An 18985-nucleotide genomic window follows, 5' to 3' on the forward strand; every position below is an offset into this window, starting at 1 on the left:
CCCACAGTCACCTTCTCAGATACCATGAATAGCTATGGAAGAAAACAATACTGGCACACTAGTAGCCCCCAATTACAGGTAGTAAACTTGGGAGTGAGGCTAATTAGCTTAGAAGAGCAGAGAAAAACACTATTTACATCTGCAAAGAAAACAACAAAAGCATCACATTAATCCCCTTTCTACAGCTTCTGCTGACCTCAGTGCTACAAGGCTAGCCTGAAAACAAGCAATTTTCACACGTAATCCTTTTTGGTTTAGCAAACAGAACCACCCAGGGACACAGGGGCCAGGTGGGGCACAATGCACTATTTACTTCAAGGCAATTGCTGTTGGTCTCACCATATTTACATTGTTAATTAAAAGAATGGTTTCTGACTTCCGGCCAAGATGGAGGCCTAGACAGACACGCTGCGTCTCCCTCCACAACTAAGAAGGAATACAGCTACCTCAAAACTAGAGACAACCAGCAAGTTCCAGAAAATCAAACCGCATAGAAGTCCAACAAACAAGGATATAAAGAAGAAATACTTATCCAGACAGGTAGGAGGGGCGGAGCCAGGGCAGAGAGGACACGGTGTGGTGGCAGCAGGAAATGTGGCAGCAGTTGGGGCAGCAGAAGTGGCAGGCCGGTGGAAAACACAGTCACACATTTTAAAAAGTAGGGAGTGACACCTGAGGAGCATTCCCAGCCCCAGACCAGACCACACAGCTCACAGTCCCAGTGCCAGGGAAAATCAAGCCTCATTGCTTCTGACTGTGCAAACCAGTGGGGGTTGGGATGGTGGAAGAAACTACCAGTCTCTCAGCAGACTCTGCTTGTTCAAAGGGCCCCCATGGTCCTAGAACGTCCGGAGACCCACCCACTCTGGAAACGGTGGCCAGGGTAGCAGCTAGAGAGGCACCAGTCCCATATGGAAGTAGGAGAAGTGCCTGGAAAAGGGGCGAGTGCTAAGCAAGTGGATTGTTCCTTCTCAGACCCCTCCCCTACACATAGCGCCACAACGTGGTGAAACTGATCGCCCTGTACTGATGAATATCTAAGGCTCCACCCTTTACAGCATAACAGGTGCAACAGCTCTACTTAAGACACAGGCAAACAAACACAGGAGCCTTTCAAGATGAGGAGACAGAGAAGTATGGCCCAAAAGAAGGAACAGATCAAGGTTCCAGTGGGAGAAATAAGTGATGAGGAGATAGCCAATATAACAGATGAGGAGACAGCCAATCTAACAGACGCAGAGTTCAAAACACTGGTGATAAAGATGCTTACAGGCTTGACATATATGCTTGAGTATGGCATATGCATAAGGGAAGAAGTGAAGGCTAAGCTAAATGAAACAAAGGATCATCCACACAAGACCAATGGTAAAGGGAAGAAAACCGGGGTTCAAATCAATGATTTGGAACATAAGGAAGAAAAAAACAGTCAACCAGTACAGAATGAGGAAGCAAGAATTGAGAAAAATGAGGAGAGGCTTAGGAACCTCTGGGACAACTTTAAACGTGCCAACACCTGAATCATAGGGGTGCCAGAAGGAGAAGAGGAAGAGCAAGAAATTGAAAACTTATATGAAAAAATAATGAAGCAAAACTTCCCAAATTTGGTGAAGTAAATAGATATACAAGTCCAGGAAGTACAGAGAGTCCCAAACAAACTAGACCCAAAGAGGACCACACCAAGACACATCATCATTAAAATGCCAAAGATGAAAGATAAAGAGAGAATCTTAAAAGCAGCAAGAGAAAAGCAGAGAGTTACCTACAAAAGGGTGCCTATAAGACTGTCAGCAGATTTCTCAAAAGAAACTTTGCAGGCAAGAAAGGGCTGGCAAGAAGTATTCAATATGATGAAAAGCAAGGACCTACAACCAAGATTACTCTACCCAGCAAAGCTATCATTTAGAATGGAAGGGCAGATGAAGTGCTTCCCAGACAAGGTAAAGCTATAAGAGTTCATCATCACCAATCCATTATTATATGAAATGTTAAAGGGACTTATTTAAGAAAAAGAAGATCAAAACTATGAACACTAAAATGACAACAAACTCACAATTATCAACAACTGAATCTAAAAAATAATAACAAAATCCAACTAAGCAAACCAGAATAGGAACAGAATCATAGGTGTGGGGATCATTTGGAGGGTTATCAGCTGGGGGGGGGGGGAGGGTGAGAACTAGGGAAATGGTGCAGGGACTAAGAAGCATAATCGGTTGGTACAAATTAGACAGGGGAAGTTAAGAATAATACAGAAAAGGATGAAGCCAAAGAACTTACAGGCATGACCCATGGACATGAACTAAGGGGGGTGGGATTGCTGGAGGGAAGGGGGGCACTGGACAGAGGGGAGCAAAGGGGGAAAAACTGGGACTACTGTAACAACATAATCAATAAAATATACTTTAAAAAAGAGACTTAAAAAAAAAAAAAAAGAATGGTTTCTCTACACAAAAGGAAATTTTAAAGCTGGAAGAACAGAGAAGATACAAATACGACCAAAACCAAAAGATCACTTAGTATACTTGAAAATGATTAAGATAATACATTTTATGTCACAAATATTTTACTACAATTAAAAAAAAACTTGCCTAGATGCACAGTACTATGCATATAATCCAGTTATTTCCAATTTTACACCCCAGAACAAGTGTGGAAAATAAAATCAGGCAGGTTTTCAATGCGTTGCTTGGCCTCCCCTCTACTCCTAGGGAAGGCTGCCTGCTTTGCAGGGGTAACGACCTGCTGCGGGTCTCACATACCCCTTCTCTGCTTCTCCTTATTCTGCTGACCTCAGACTACCTCCTGGTCTTCAGTCACCTTTGTCTTCTTCCTGGAGGTCTTTACTATGACTCCAAGTCCTACGTAAACCTTAATCACTTCTTTATGAAGCTGCTAATCAGAGCAATCTCCAGCCTCCTTACAAAAATCCACACTAGAAGAAATTAGGAGACATCCTATCCTGGTCCTAGAGCTGCTCTAAATCAACGAGGCTGTCGTTAATCACTTCATCTCCTTAGGGCTTGAATCTCTCACATGTAAACTCCAGGGAATAGACTCAGGTGATCTTTAAATTCTCAATGTATTTATCTAAGTCTAAAATCCGTTAAAAAAAAAAAAAAAAGATTTGGTTTATTTACTATTAGAGACAGGGGAAAGAGAGGGAGAGAAAAGAAACAGCAGTGTGAGAGATGTATATCAACTGCTTGTCTCTCTCACACCTCCAACCGGGGACCAGGCCCGCAACCCAGGCACGTGCCCTGACTGGGAGTTGAACCGGTGACCTTTCAGTTCACAGGCCAGCACTTAATCCACTGAGCCACACCAGCCAGGGCTAAAATCTTTAATTCCATGAAAAAGAAAACAAAACTCAGAAACAAATAAAGTATTAAGAAAAAGAATTTACAGTCAAAGAGTGAAACTTATGTCATAGAAACAACTATTTTTAGAATAAATCTGTCCATGTTTGACCAAGATCTAAAAGAAGTGCAGTAGGGATTTCATTTTTTCACACCATGGTATAGAAACTGTGTCTTAACTGAAAGACAAAGGACTTAATCTTACAATCCAGTGTTTTGGCTTTCTCTCCCTCCTTTAGGCACCAGTGAATAATCATGCAGTATTCTTATCTTTTCAGCTTCTTCCTATCAGAGACCACACAGACACAGGCAGCAATGGCGAAGGAATGCGCTCTGGGCGGGGGCGCGTGACCTGGGGCGGCAGGGAGCAGCAGGTACGGCCGTGCGGGCCGCAAGCGCTCAGCCTTTGCAGGGGCCCTCTGAGGTAGACGGCTTTATCTGTGTTTCAGAGACAAGGGAACCCCAGCACAGGGTGGAATAACTGGGCCAAAGCCAGACCACCGGTGGCAATGCCAACATTCCAGCCCGAGCAGCACACTGCTGTGTCCCCCTCAGCTGCTACTTCACACTGGCCCACAGCAGGGAGGCCCAGGGGAGTGGAGAGGTGACCAGTGGGGACTGCGGATGAAAGCCACCACATCACCATCAAGACATGAATTTTAAAAATATCTGGAAGAAAGCCCTGGCTTCTGTGGCTCAGTGGGTTGAGCGTCGGCCTGCAAGCCAAGTGTCGCTGGTTCGATTCCCAGTCAGGGCACATGACTAGGTTGCACATCAGGTCCCCAGTTGGGGGCGCGAGTGAGAGACAACCACACAGTGATGTTTCTCTCCCTCTCTTTCTCCTTTCCCCTCTCTCTAAAAATAAATACATAAACAAAACTAATAAATAAATTATAAAAAATAAATCTGGAAGAGGATTACACTCAAAGACAGTATCTCAAAAGAGGCATATTTTAGAAATGATGGAAGTAACAGACCTTCACAATCAGTTCAGATTATTTTCTTAAAATACTTTAACGATATTCTCCCGAGATTCAGTAAAAAATAAACAAATAAAAAACTCCCGAAGTCTGACATTTCTCCCATGCACACGCACACTGAGAAGCGCAGCTAGCAGGAACTAGGCGCTAATAATGTTCGTAACACACATACGTTTAAGTTTGAAACTGTTTGGAATAAATGTTGCTGATTTTTTTCTATTCTCAGTTTCATGCAAAGAAAAAAAGAAAAGTTAACCCCACAAAAAAGTAAGTCAAAGTACTTCACATTTACCTGAGATCGAAAGGTCTGGCAGGTCCAGGCACCGGGTCCCTCCTCTGCAGGCAGGCCGGGCGCTGCTGTAAGCCGCATGCCTCTAAAAACCAAAGGGCGCACCAACGTAGGTGGGCTTGCACATGTGGGTGCAGAACGGTTCTCAAGCTCATTACTCACTAGGGGCAGCTTTTGGAACAACTTATTAGTTTGAATAGATAATAAATGCAATTGGCATGATTCTCAAAAGGACCAGAAAAGACATACAGTAAAAGAAAGTCTCCCTTTCACTCCCATCACCTAGTTCTCTCTGCGGGTAATCGTTATTAACCAGCTTCGTGAATATCTTCCTGGAACAGTCTGTGTATATTCAAGGATATGTATAAAAATACTGTTTTTAAATGGCCAATAGAAATACGGGGTTGGCCAAAAAGTCTGTTTAGTTTTTTTTTCCTAAGATGGCTCTAGTAGCGCTTAGTTGTCTCTATCTTCATTCGAAACAATTTGCTTAGATTGTATTGTGACAGCTGTCATATCAGCGTGCATTTAAAACAATATCAAAATCGGTGAATTTTTGTGTAGCCATTTTAATACTGAAGATGGAAGAAAATATGCAATATTTTTGGCACATTATGCTTTATTATTTCAAGAAATGTAAAAATACAACTAAAATGGAAAAAAAGTATGTGTAGTGTATGGAGAATGTGCTGTGACTAATCAAATGTATCAAAAGTGGTTTAGTGAAGTTTCATGCTGGAGATTTCTTGCTGGATGATGCTCCATAGTTGGGTAGACCAGCTGAAGCTGACAGCGATCATACCATGTGGGAGATAGCCAACATACATCCAAATCAATAAAGTTGTTGGTGAAAATAAAAAATGTATCTTTTATTTTAAAGAAAAAAATCAAGAGAACTTTTTGGCCAACCCAATATAAAAAGAGGCTCAATATCACCAATCATCAGGGAACTACAAATCAAAACTACAAGATATCACCTCACACCTGTCAGGATAGTCATCAAAAAACAACAACAAAACAGAAGTAACAAACATTGGCAAGATGTGGAAAACTGAAAACCGTGTGCACTGTTTGTGGGTATATAAAATGGTGTAGCCACAATGAAAAAGAATAGGGAGGTTCCTCAAAAAATTAAAAATAGAATAACCATATGACCCAGCAATCCCACTTTGGGGTATATATCTCAAAAAATTGAGAACAGGATCTTCAAGAGATACCTGCATGGCCAGGTTCATTGCAGCATTATTCACAACAGCCAAGACATGAAAACAACAGATAAATGGATTTAAGAAAAATGTATTTATCGAGTTTCGTTAAGTACTGTATGTGCAGATTGTTTAAATTTAGAACAAACTATTCAATTATCTACTGCTGCATAACAAGAAACCCACAAATCTTTGTGGGATAAAAGCAATTATTTATTTGCTCATAATTCTGCAACCTGAGCAGGGCTGGCAGTGATACCTCTTCTCAGCAGCTCAGCTAGGACTGAACTCCCAGGATTCCAACTGGGGTGGCTTTGAGGGCTTGGGCGGGGCGTCTCTCTCTCTCTCTCTCTCTCTCTCTCTCTCTCTCTCTCTCTCTCTCTCTCTCTCTCTCTCTCTCTCTCTCTCTCCTCCCTCCCTCCCTCCCTCCCTCCCTCCTCACCCTTCAGTGCCTCTCTCTGTCCACATGGCTTCTCTCTCTTGTAGTGTAATTGACTTTTTTATATCATAGCTGGTATTCAAGAGGGCAGAAGTAGATGATGCAAAGCTTTCTGAGGCCCACGTCCGTAAATCACACAAAATCATTTCTGCCACATCTGCTGACCATAGTGAGTCCAAGAGCCAGACTAAATTCAAGGGAAGGGGAAGGGGCCCCTCCCACTGGCAAAGGAGTAATCACTAATAGCCAATTTTTCAGACACTCTACCACTTAACTTTTTGCTTTTGTTTTACCTCAGTAAGATCTAACAAAACTGCTTCCAATAAAAGTATGGTGTGAATAAAAAAGAAAATGTGGTATTTACATACAATAAAATCTTCTCGGGTCCAGAAGAGAAGGCAATCCTGTCCCATGCTACAACATGAATGAGCCTTGAGAATATTATGTGCGATGCTGGCAGGGACTGTACCAGCAGTGTGTGGTCACAAAGCCGACCCTGGATCTTGACAGAAATGGTGGCCCTAGGCAGGCACTTAGAAAAAGACTTCCTGGCTCGGGCAGAAATAGAAGTGCCACCTTTGAGACATTGTGGGAATCTTTCCTGGAAGCACAGTGCAGACTATAGCCTTATCTTCCAGCCTCCCGGTATTAACTTCCCTTCTGCTTACCTAGCTAGAGGATTTCTGAAATTTGAAAATTAATCATGATACACTCTTATACAGAAATAGCCCCTTAAGGGGGTAGACATTTGTAAAAGAATTTCACTGTATTGTTTTCTTAAATAAGTTTAACCCAAAATAAACTGAATGCCCATCAACAGAGGAGTGTTTAAATAAATCACTGCATATTAGGTAGCCTTTAAAACATGATTTCTCCAAATACTGACATTTAAAGATATCTCTGATAGTCTTTCATTCATTAAACAAATATTTATTGAGCTTCTACTACATAACTATATGCTAGACAAGACATACAATAACCAGCAAAACAGATAAAAATCCCTGCCCTCAAGGATTATACTCCAATGACAAAGTGAAATGAGCTACTATCTGAATAATGTATAGTATAATCCAATTTATAAAACTTCCCCTCCCTACACACACACACATTTTTATGCTAAAGAAAAATGTCTAGAAGGGTATAGAATTGGCCATAAACAGTGGTTATTTCTGGGGCTAAGGCAAAAGGGAGATTTTTAACTTTTCCTTTTTAAATGGAAATATTTGGGAAAAGATACTTTAAAATCAGCACGAAAGTAAAAAATTTTGTAATAATCCAAAAGTCAGTAGTGAGTAGAATTAACATAAAGGGACACTATACAGCGATGAAAAATGATAAACTGCTGCAACAACATGAATGAATCTCACAGACATAACCTTGAGCAAAAAATCCAGTCGCAAAAGAAAAGATACTATGTGATTCTACTTACAAGAAGTCCAAGATCACATAACCTCAGCTACAGTGATAGAGGTCAGAAGGACGACCACTGCTAAGGACCACAGACCGGCCGGTGGGACAAGGGGCCTCTGAGGCGCTGGAAGGGCCCTATGTGTAGGTGACGTGGGTGTGCATGGAGGCATTCCAGCGTCGCAGACACGTGGGCCCAGTGTGCACGAGCGCATCCCCACGGCGTGCTGCGGCTGCTGTGTGCCTGCTCATAACGGCCAACCGTGAAATCTTTAGGGATTTTGCAGTGACTGAAATTAAACTGACTAAAAGCAAAAGTAATAGATACTCGAAACTCAGTGCTTCCTAATTATTTTACTACATTGTACTACTGAGGTTATTTATACCTACTGTTTACTGTAGAAATTCTATATAATGCACATCGCTTTTCTACAGTTTGTTCACTGATGTCATAGATAACTTGAAACTGGCAATGATGGTAATATTTACACCACAGAAATTGGCCAGCAGCACAAATCTAGGTTTCCCCTGCAAAGAGCCAGTTATTAAACACTTAAAGAAAACTAGTATTTATAGCTCAACTTAACTAAAAAGGAGGCACTACCTGTTTCAGTTTTATTAAGTCAATTTGATGATTATAAAATAAATGTTTTATATAGTTTTATATATAAGGTGATGGGAGATACCTTCAAGGGCAAAACAAACAAAAAAACAAAAACAACAACAACAAAAACACTTAAAAGATCCCAAATAATATATATAGCTACTAAGGACACCAGAAAAATTAAGAACAAGGTCAGTCTTAGGAGGAGCAGCGTGCTGGATGTTATTTATAATATCAAAGCCCTAGTCTTAGAAAATGCGAAGAAGCTTCGGTCTAAAACCTTCAAAGGCGATAGCACAGGTGACAGGCTGCATATACGCAACTCTTAAGAATTTATAAATCATAAACATTCTCTCTGAGGGCATTTAAAAAGTTCTTTCAAGAAAACACCTAGTTCAATGTTCCTTTCTAATAAAAATTATAATCTGCATTTAACTGAAAACTTCAAGAGTGTCATCTTATGGGAAACAAAAAGAGTTAACAAAACTGTATGAGACTTATAGCGTCTCTCTTGGACCTTTATTAGGCATCAAAAGTGTAAATTTTAATTAAAGTTAAACTATTATTATTTTAGGCTTATTAAAAACGTTGTTTAACATGCCTCAGAAATGAAGCAATTGGTTTTTACTTCCCTTCTCTTGCCTGCGTATGAGACACTATCACTTCGGGTAGCACCAACCACCAGCCACACGTGCGATGCTCTTTCAATACCTGCATGGGAGAAACGGCGGCCGCTGGGGTGGTCCTCACTGGTATTCCACTCAGGGGGCTTCTGGGGGTCTTATGGACAGGCATACTCTGTCCAGCTCCACCTGCCAAGAGATGGGAATGCTTATATGTTGGGGAGTCCAAAATAGCAACGATAGTTTCTGATTTGTTAGTTTTTGGTGACTAAAAAAGTATTCCATGCTGCTAATAAAGTATGTATACTATTTTCTTCTCTGGACTAGTATTGAATTGGGAAATGAGAGGAGAGGAATTAATTAAATGGGGCTGGTCTTATATATAGAACACATGAGGGAAAAGAAAAGATGTGTAATGAGGATCCTACAGCAATAAGGAACAGGAAGTATTGTGCAAAACATTATTGTTACTTCACTTCCCATCTTCATAGACTGAATGTAGTAATTGAGATTTCATATCCTTCAATAACTGTAGCTTACTCTTAATCTAATTTGGCTGCAAACTATTTTACCAGAGATAACCAGGTACATCCTAAGATTAGCTAGTGCTCCAGTCTTCCAATAGAAAAAGCATATTTATTCTAGTCAAGTGAAGAAATACGTTGTTATTTTGGGTAGATGCACATTTGGTTTTTTCTATTTACAGTAGTCCCTCTCTATATTGCGGTTCACTTATCACGGCCTCACTGTATCGCGCGATTTTTTTAAATATTATATTTAATTATTTATCGTGCATTTTTCGCTATATCGCAGGATTTTGCCGTACTGTACAGTAAATACTAAAATAAATGTAAGGATCCTACTTGGCAGATTTTCACCTATCGCGGAGGGGTCTAGAATTTAATACCTGTGATAAGTGAGGGATCACTGTACTACATTTATGTGTGCATAAATATGCATTTATCTCATACATGTAGGTAACAGTGAATAAAGGTGACTTGTCAATCAGCCAGACATCTCCAGAAAAAGGTGGGACTGTACTTAGTTCAGGAATGTAAGATCAGCACAGACCAAGTACAGAGAAGCCTAACTGCTGGTTGCAAGATGAGGCAGGCTGGGGGCAGCAAGAGAGCTGAATGCAAGGATTCGGTGCCTCATTTCTTGGGAGATGCAGCCTCTGGCTGACTCTGCCAATTCTCATCAGACTGCAGAGGCAGATGATTAGTGGTGACCCGAACTGACTGGGAACAGAGGCAGAAAAGGAAGGTGGCAAGGCAGGCACAAGAGGCAAGGAAGACGTGAAAGAGGAGGCTGCACTGCTTGTGAGCCGGGTCCCCACTGCTGCCTCACTGCAGCTCCAGCCAGGCCGCAGCGAGTCTCTTGTACACAGAAGCTTCATGAGGAATGATCCAGAACAGCAATTTGGGGCTGGTGTGGAGTCGAGACAGGTTTGATATTTGGGGCCCTGGTGTGAATGTGAGTTTTGCTTATAAAACAAAACGATAAAATACCTGGGCGTCCCAAGTCAAATGACTTGATAAGGGACTTGACGGTGGTCGCAGGCTCCAAAGGTGCTGGAGATGCCCTGCTGACACAGACACCGTGCCACCGGCCAGAAGCGGCGACCTCCAAGGGCTCGGACTCCTCACGCACAGGTCTGCAGGGCAGAGAGCAAATCAGGTTGAAAAGGCGGGCAATGCTCCATGGGGGAAAGACATGGATGGAAACAGAGCCAATGTGCAGAAAACACGTATGTGGAAGGAGAGCCCCAAATTTAAACTCCTGTTTTGTCTCGGCTTTGCATCTTTAGGAAATAATGTAGGTGCTGCTCGCAGTTTTCATCAGAGCTGTTTTCTCGGGAGTGGCCAGAAACAGTACTTTAGTAAGTAGAGTGACGTTAGCTCCAAGTGAAAAGAATGTAAGTCTACTCTGCAAACTGGGAAGATATACAAAGTTATTTATTATAAAGATTTAGCTCACTGTCCATGGGGACTACAATAAATTGGCTTGTCAGTGTGTACTCCAGCCCCCAACCAAGGTTGCAAATAGAACTCCAGATGGGATTCAGGGTCCTGAGTCAGAAAGACATGGGCAAGGCCTGGAGCGGGACTGAGGTGGGAGGAGAGGCAGGGCACAGGGCATGACGGTGAGAGAGACTGTGGTGCGGGCAAGACGCTCTGCGCCTGCGCGGCAGGTACCCAGCCCCGAGGCAGAGGCAGCTGGGCCCGGTAGCCGGGCCCTGTGTTGTGACTTTGCGAGTTGTTCCTGGAAGCTCGAGCTTTTCAACGCTCCCAACAATCCTGCAAGCCATTTAGTGCCTTTCTGCTTAAACCACCTAGACTATGATCTATTACATACAGCAGAATCCCGACGCAGCAACTGCCTGCCCTTCCAGAGCAAGAATGGTCACAGTATCCTGGGACAAGTACCACCACTGCTCTTCAGAAGGCAAAGCTCCTCTCACCCAGCCTGTCCTGGGGAGTTCTCAGTGCGGTTTCTAACCTCGAGCACAGACGCACAGAAGAGTCTTTTAGAGACAGATCACCTGATTCAATCCTCTCATGTGTGGCTTCCTCATCCAGGGGACTTAAGCATGTCATTAAATCTCCTTGTGAACCGTTTCCCAATCTTCTCATTTCTAAATCCCTGCTCCTTTTATTATATCAAATTGCCACAGCTGTTTTGCAAGATGACTAATTTATGAGACTGGCTCAAAAAGAATATGTCTGGCAGTATATTTTAATAAGGTCAGTGGAAGATTAAAATATTTATTTACTGATCTTCTTGAAATTAATATAGTTACTCGTAAGCTTCTGTGATTGAATTTACTTGTCCTTAATTCTCAAGTTTTTTTCTATCTGTAATCAGTGTGAACAGAATAAATTTAAGTGAAATAGAACTTAAAATGCTTAAATCATCCTGCTCTACAGTCTACCCTCCACAGCCCCTTCTTCTGAGTGAAAAAAATAAATCAGTAAACTGATGACATTTTTGGAAGAAAATAGTAGGCATTTCAGAAACTGGTAAGGGGTTGGGTTTAAAAAATTTGTATTTAATGGGCTTGTTTTTTGTAACATTTTCCACACTATGTTATATAGTATTAAATCAGGTGGTGTATATGTAGAAAGAGATAAAATCAGGCTAGGTATCAGTAGAAAAATAACCTCCTATTTCTCTCACAGCCATTCTCAGGAAGGTCAGACGCAAAGTGGGCGACCATCTTACTGGTCCATTTCACCTGGTACCTCATTGTGGCTTTACTTTGAGTTTCTCTGATTAGTGACATTGAGCACCTTTTCTTGGTTATTGGCCCTCTGTATGTCCACTTTGGAGAGGTGTCTATTTAGGTCATTTGCCCATTTTTAAACTAGATATCACCTTCACCTGACAGAATCAACAAACAAGTGCTGGCAGGGACGTGGAGAAGAGGGGGCCCTAGTGCCCTGTTGGTGGGAATGCAGACGGTGCAGCCGCTGTGGAAACAGTATGGCGTGTTCTCAAAAAATTTAAAATGGAACTGCCTTATGACCCAGTGATTCCACTGCTGGGAATTTATCCAAAGAAACCCAAAACACTAATTTCAAAAAATATATGCACCTCTACATTCACTGCAGCAGTGTTTACAGTAGCCAAGATATGGAAGCAGTCCAAGTGTCCATCAATAAACGTGTGGATAAAAAAAGTAGCGGTATATTTACATAATGGAATATAACTCAGCCATAAAAAGACAAAATCTCACCATTTGCAGAAGCATGGATGGACCTAGAGGGTAAGGGTACATATTATGGTAAGTGAAGTAAGTCAGAGATATACAAATAAGACCAGATTTCACTCCTTTGTGGACTCTAAAGGATGATATAAATAAACAAACACACAAAACAAAAACAGACTCACAGCTACAGAGAACAGACTGTTGGCTGTCAGAGGGGAGCGGGGCTGGGGAGCTAAGTGAGAAAGGGGGAGGGACCGAGGAGTCCGGGTTGGCAGTTACAGACAGGACGTGGGGGCAGCACAGTGACTGCAGTCGGTGACGCTGTGGTAGCTGTGTGTGCTGCCAGGCGGGCAGCGGAAACACCGAGGGTGACACTCCGTAAAGTGTATTACTGCCTGCCCACTATGCTGTGCACCTGAAACTAACACAAAATAATCTTGAATGTCAACTGTAATTGAAGAACATTTTTTCAAAAATAAGTAACTTGCTACCAAAGGGCCTTGTGGAAACTTAGGGCACCCCCTCCTCAAAGGAAAATCACTTCTAAAAATTCATTTTCATTTAACTACCTGATAATTTAATAAGAATGAAACGAAAATTCTACATCTGCTGAGGTAGTCCGTTCAGTTATCCAAGTTTCTTTGTGAATCAAAACATCAAATAGTAAGTCGGAAGTCTCATTTAGACTCCATTAGAAAACTGCAAGATTATAAGAACCAATCCCCAGTCCTCCTGACTCCAGAGAGCCAAAGGCAGTGAGTGTACTCGGCCAGAACCACGAGAAAACGCTGCACGCTGAGTAAAGTGGAGAAGCTACTGACCTCAGTGCCCACCACGTTGTATACCTGTGTGCGCACGCACAGATTCACAAAACAAATCCTGAACTGAAGAACCACATAAAAGTTATTAAAGGCGCTACTGGCTGTATTAGCACTTTAATCATAAACAGGGTTGAAATTCATTACACCAGCCTGTCATAGATTATTTGGGATCAACCAGTAACAACCCCAGTACTAAAGGAGGTACAGTTGACCCTGACTAGTTTTGAACTGCACAGATCCACTTAAGCAGGGATTTTGTTTTCAATAAAAAACCTACAGTACATACAGAGAAAAAAGATTTCCTCCTTATGATTTTCTTAATAACATTTTTTCTCTAGCTTACTTTACTGTAAGGATACAGTATATAATACATTAACATACAAAATATGTATTAATCGACTGTTTATGTTATTGGTAAGGTTTCCAGTCAACAGTAGGCTATTAGTAATTGAGTTTTGGAGGAGTTAAAATGTGCAGATTCTCGACTGTGCCCCTAACACCAGTGCTGTCCAAGGGTTAACTGTATTACCTCTCCTCTGTCCCAAGGAAGAATAAGAACTCTGTGTTCTATAAAGGACATTAAGAAATGTTTAAGCATACAGCCAGGTGTATGACGGTAAATTTATTAAATAAAAAAACCTGCAAGGTACCACTGTTGCATAGACATTTGTTCAAGGCTGGCTATTCACTTCTAAGACACAGGCTGTTAGGTTCCAAGGTCAATCCAAATCACTGCAAAATACAGCTTTCGTGTTTTGTAAATACAACTGAATACCAACACACAATCTTCCAATAAGCCAAACGCATTGTTTCCTACAGCAGTTAGCTTCTTTCTTCAGGAGCATCCCAGATGAAGCAGCTGCCCTTGTTCCAGGCCATGCTTAAAACAACAAAAATGAGGCGTGTTTCCACCTGCCGCCAGCACGGAAAACTATGATGATAATTCCCACAAGAAAATACGTGTATGACATAACTCCACAGTAAGTACCATGTGTCTTAAAAACACTATCTAAGGGAATTTTCCACAAAACGCCGTCATTTTAAGAGAAAAAAAATTGACAGAGGTCAAATGGCTTGTAAATGGTGAATCTGGAACGCAAATCCACTCTGTTTGTGCCCTTCTCAAAGTTTCAATAAGCATGGATGTCCTGTGAGAGGCATACGAGGGTTCTTGAAAAATATCTGATGATATTCTCTTGGTTAAATTTATTTAACATATATTTAAGAAAAATACTACCAATATTTATTTCACTGCTCTTATTTTTATGCAGTAATATGCTCCCAGGAAGTGGCATCCCACACTTGAGAATGACAGGCCTTGTAGGCGAGGCCACGTGGTGCAGGGACATGCTTCCCGTGGACTCTTGTTACGTACTCACTGGTCTACCTTATGTATCTTGCATTATAATTGAAACATATACATGCACATACATCTGTATCTTCTATTTTCCAAGTGTTATCTGACGCTCTGACGCACCGCTTCCCTCGCAGTCCCAGAGCCGTCTGTAATGTCCGCTCAGCACCCTTTGTGTTGCCCACTTTGATCCGAGAACACATGAACTCTTCTAAGTAATTACTTTTAAAGTATTCGAAGGCCAACTACGTTTGGAAAACGCCACATTACACCACTGCTACCTTCTCAATTGGCAGATTAATGCCTGAAAGAAGACCAGTCATGCCCATCCCACGCTTACAATAGGCCTTTCCGAAACGGATGACGCCCAGCGCCAGGCCTGTCCCAGTGCTGCGGAGACTGGCCTCCCAGGACGCACCTGCACCCACCCAGCTCCCCAACTCTGTGCCTCCCCACCCGGCGTCCTGTCCCTTTCATGTCCTGCCTTCAGGCCTTTACCTGAAATGTAATTTTCTCAAAATATTTCTTATTGTTACGCACAAACAAATCTAGAAGAAGTTTGTAGCTCTAGAGTGAGACAAATTAGTAAGTATTCTGTATCTTGGGGGTCAGTGTCTTGAGTTTTACTTTTGAATTTCAATATAAGCATTTACATGACAATAAAAACCGACAGGGTAAAATGGTAATCTGAACTCAAGCATCTTAATCTCCAACTTCAACAGTAAGAACCAAAGAAATATGAGGTCTGTCCAGAAAAAATCCAGCCATTACTAATATAATGAGAATGGTTTGTGCAACATCGATGTCACCTGACAGCCAAGGAGAGGACTGGGGTGTGCATGTGTCAACAATGACGACATCACTGTACCAGTCAGTAGGGGCAGTAGGCACTGTTGAGTGAGCATGTGTACTGTGCGGCCGTCGCACTCAAAATGACTGAGCGAGCAATGAATCTGCATAAAATTTTACACTAAGCTTGAACATTCCTCCACGGAAACTATTCGGATGATTAAGAAGGCCACAGCTATGGGCTACTGGTGATTGGCAGGTTCATCATGACAACATGTCCGCTCATACATCATGTCTTGTACAGATTTTTGGCGAAACATCAAGTCACCAGGTGACTCAGCTCCTTTACAGCCCAGATGTGGCGCCCTGCTACTTCTGGCTTTTCCCAAAACTAAATCACCTTTGAAAGGGAAAAGATTTCAGATTGTCTATAAAATTCAGGGAAATACATGATGGGGCAGCTGATGGTGATTGAGAGAACTGTCTGAGATCCTAAGGTGCCTTCTTTGAAGGGGACTGAGGTGTCACTGTCCTATGTACAATGTTTCTTGTATTCTGTATCTTCAATAAATGCCTCTATTTTTCATATTGCATGGCTGGATACCTTCTGGACATACCTTGCATATCATAAAAATCTTTCTTCAGTATTGGCAACTATAGAAAGATATCACCTACTTGCTTTAGGCTTTGAAGAATTTCTGCTACATAGAGAATAAGAGGGAAAATACGGAAAGAAAATACTAAGGGTTTATCCCCAATTCCCTTTCAAAGAAAACAAAGATATGGGAACCCTGCTCACGTCCCTGGTATTAGCGGGCAGGGCTAGGAGCAGCATGAAACGCCCAGACAGCATGCAGAGCATTCTTCCTGCAGGGGACCAGCAACATGAGCTGTGACTGTCCCAAGAGGCTAGCAATGGTTTATCCCAGACACAAAGGACAGTAGCAAAAAGGGGCAGATCAGAAAAAAGCCACAGTACATTGTGGAAAACCACTCCTTATGGTTTTGGGAATTGTAGCCGCAGCCGTGAGCCAGGCTGCCCCCACCTCGGGAAGCCTCTGAGTCTCAACAGAACACTGGAAGGCAGAGGCAGACAGGACTGAAGGCCACTCAGAGGGTTCCCTTGGGAATTGGATTTAAAGAAGGCTTATTATGCTTTGGAGTGTGCTCTGCTTTTCTTATCTCTTAGTTAACTATAAACAATCTCTAGCAAGGAATGTATGAAACCTCGCACCTAATGCCAGTGTGGCATCAGGATATTTAATAGACCCTGACACAGACTGGTCACTGTGCCCTCTATATTGTTATCTATAACCTGTAACTGTCAACTATAATCCAGGCACCTAAAAGTTATTGATGATCTTTGAATTTTGACCTTGTATCTCCCATGCGTACCCTTCTCAATAAAAAGCCTGAGGGATGGAGGTCTTGCGCTTTCTCCACTAGAGGGAACAGTCACCTCCTTTTCCCCCAGACAAAACACAGTGTCCTGGATAAATCTGTCTCTCCGTGGTCATGGAACCTCTGCTGGACAGAGCAGTTTCCAACCGAGCCGGGGCATTGGAGGCAGCTCAGCCTCATCTCGTGCCCAAACGTGGGGCAGGTCAGCAGACAACAGGCAACAGGCCAAACAAAACTAGACCTAGAGAGCTGGCTCCCACATCCAGTTTGACCAAACAGAAGAACTAAATACAAGCGAATTTCCCCCCATGAGCACGTATTCCTCTGCACTCTGTCTGAACTTGTGTCTTTGATATGTAACATAAATGTACCTTAAGGGTCTTCCTTCTAGTTTAAGATATAAGAATATATTTTAAAGTAGTCAGCAAAGTGAGTATAGATCTAAGCATAATCTACTGATCTTGGGCAAATGCCAGGGTCTACTATACTTTTACTTGTTTAAGCAAGAAGAAGTGACAGGCAAAACCATGCCCTTATCTATGAATATGTCTCATAATATTACTAAAGAGAATGACTCAAGTCAAGGGAGAACAGATATTTGTAAATGTATGACAGGAAACTGAATTAGAAAATAGCATCTGCCTTGAGAATACAATAAAATTCAAGAAAATAATAAAATATATAAAAGATGACAATTTAAAATGAAAGGATGAGTTTAAAAAATGATATCAGAAATTTAATTCCATTAAAATATTTTGAAGTAGAACCAGCTCAAGAGAGAAAGAAATGAAGCCATATTGAAAAAGTCTCTCTGAATAGAGATGAAATGAACAAAATAAGGTGGGATTTCAAGTCAGCGGGCAAAGGATGATTTTGGTAATAAATGTTGCTGGCATGACTGGTTGTCATGCAGAAGAAAAAGACCTGTACCTCACATCAGATGGAAAAAGGAAGGAGGAGCAAATATTTGCGTGCGTGCATGTGTGTGTGTGTGTGTGTGTGTGTGTGTGTAAAATAGATGAAGAAAACGTAATAGCCTAATCTAGGAGAAATTCTTAAACAAAAACAAAACACCCAGAAGCAGTAAAGGAAAATACTGACAGATTGTATTGCATAACAATATACATTTTTCCATGAGAAAGATGATAAAGCCAAAAGACCCAAAATACACTGGTATAAATACACATCCCTAAATAAAATACTGATTTATACACTGATAAGAGAAAATCAATCAGCTTACGTGTTAAACTAGCAGTTCTCAATAGAGAAAATGCAAATGGTTAAGACATAAAAGTATGTTCAGACAAATGCAACCTGAAGTACTAATGAGGCAGCTTTTTTTCCTTACCCTCTTGGCAAAAAAGAAGGTTAATATTCCCTGCAGCTGCTAAGGCTGTGTATGAACAGCCACTCTCAAAAAGAGTAAAATGTCACAAGTCTTAGAAGGAAGAAATCTGGCACTATCTGTTAAAATTAAAGGTGTACATATTCTCTAATGCAGCATTATACTTTTAGGGACCCATCCTATCAAAACAAAAACATGAGTATAGGGCTATATGAATAAGGATTATTAAGATATTATTTGGAAATAAAAACACTGTGTGACAATATTTGAACACTCCAGGGCACATGTGTCCGCTGGGACACCATGAAGCTATTAAATGAGTTAAATTCCTGTATATTGAGCTGGAAGAATGCCCATGATAAATTTGTTAAGTGAAATGTGAACATGCAGAGTAATGTGTAGACTATAATCTCATTTTTATAAAAACAGATCAATTAACTATATATCGTCGTCGTCGTCGGCAGCCGTCCGTCTCGAGAGACGATGGTGTAGCTTCTTAAGTGTCTATCTGCACCGCCGAGAATGGCTGTGCAGTCCGACTCGGGAGTGACATGGCATCTGTCTCCTCCCGTGTTGAATTGACATCTTGCGATGACGCTGGAGTGTCCTCTCCAGTGGAGCTGAAGCTACAGAGCCTGGGCAGGGTGATATGGAGGGTCT

At 41.7% G+C, this 18985-nt stretch overlaps 1 protein-coding gene across 5 annotated transcripts in view; it reads right to left on the reverse strand.

Moving 5' to 3' along the window:
- Positions 1-18985, reverse strand: part of SPECC1 (sperm antigen with calponin homology and coiled-coil domains 1) — a 255686-nt gene that overhangs the window by 69010 nt on the left and 167691 nt on the right. For all 5 annotated transcript variants that reach the window (XM_090292309.1, XM_090292303.1, XM_090292308.1 and 2 more), the window contains 3 exons: positions 10415-10560; positions 8992-9092; positions 4629-4710 (listed from right to left, as the gene is read on the reverse strand). In XM_090292309.1, coding sequence (XP_090148435.1) covers positions 4629-4710; positions 8992-9092; positions 10415-10560 — 329 coding nt within the window. The remainder of the gene's footprint in view (positions 1-4628; positions 4711-8991; positions 9093-10414; positions 10561-18985) is intronic.

This window comes from Furipterus horrens, unplaced genomic scaffold (assembly GCF_987537825.1).
Source record: "Furipterus horrens unplaced genomic scaffold, mFurHor1.1.pri manual_scaffold_11, whole genome shotgun sequence".
NCBI lineage: Eukaryota > Metazoa > Chordata > Mammalia > Chiroptera > Furipteridae > Furipterus > Furipterus horrens.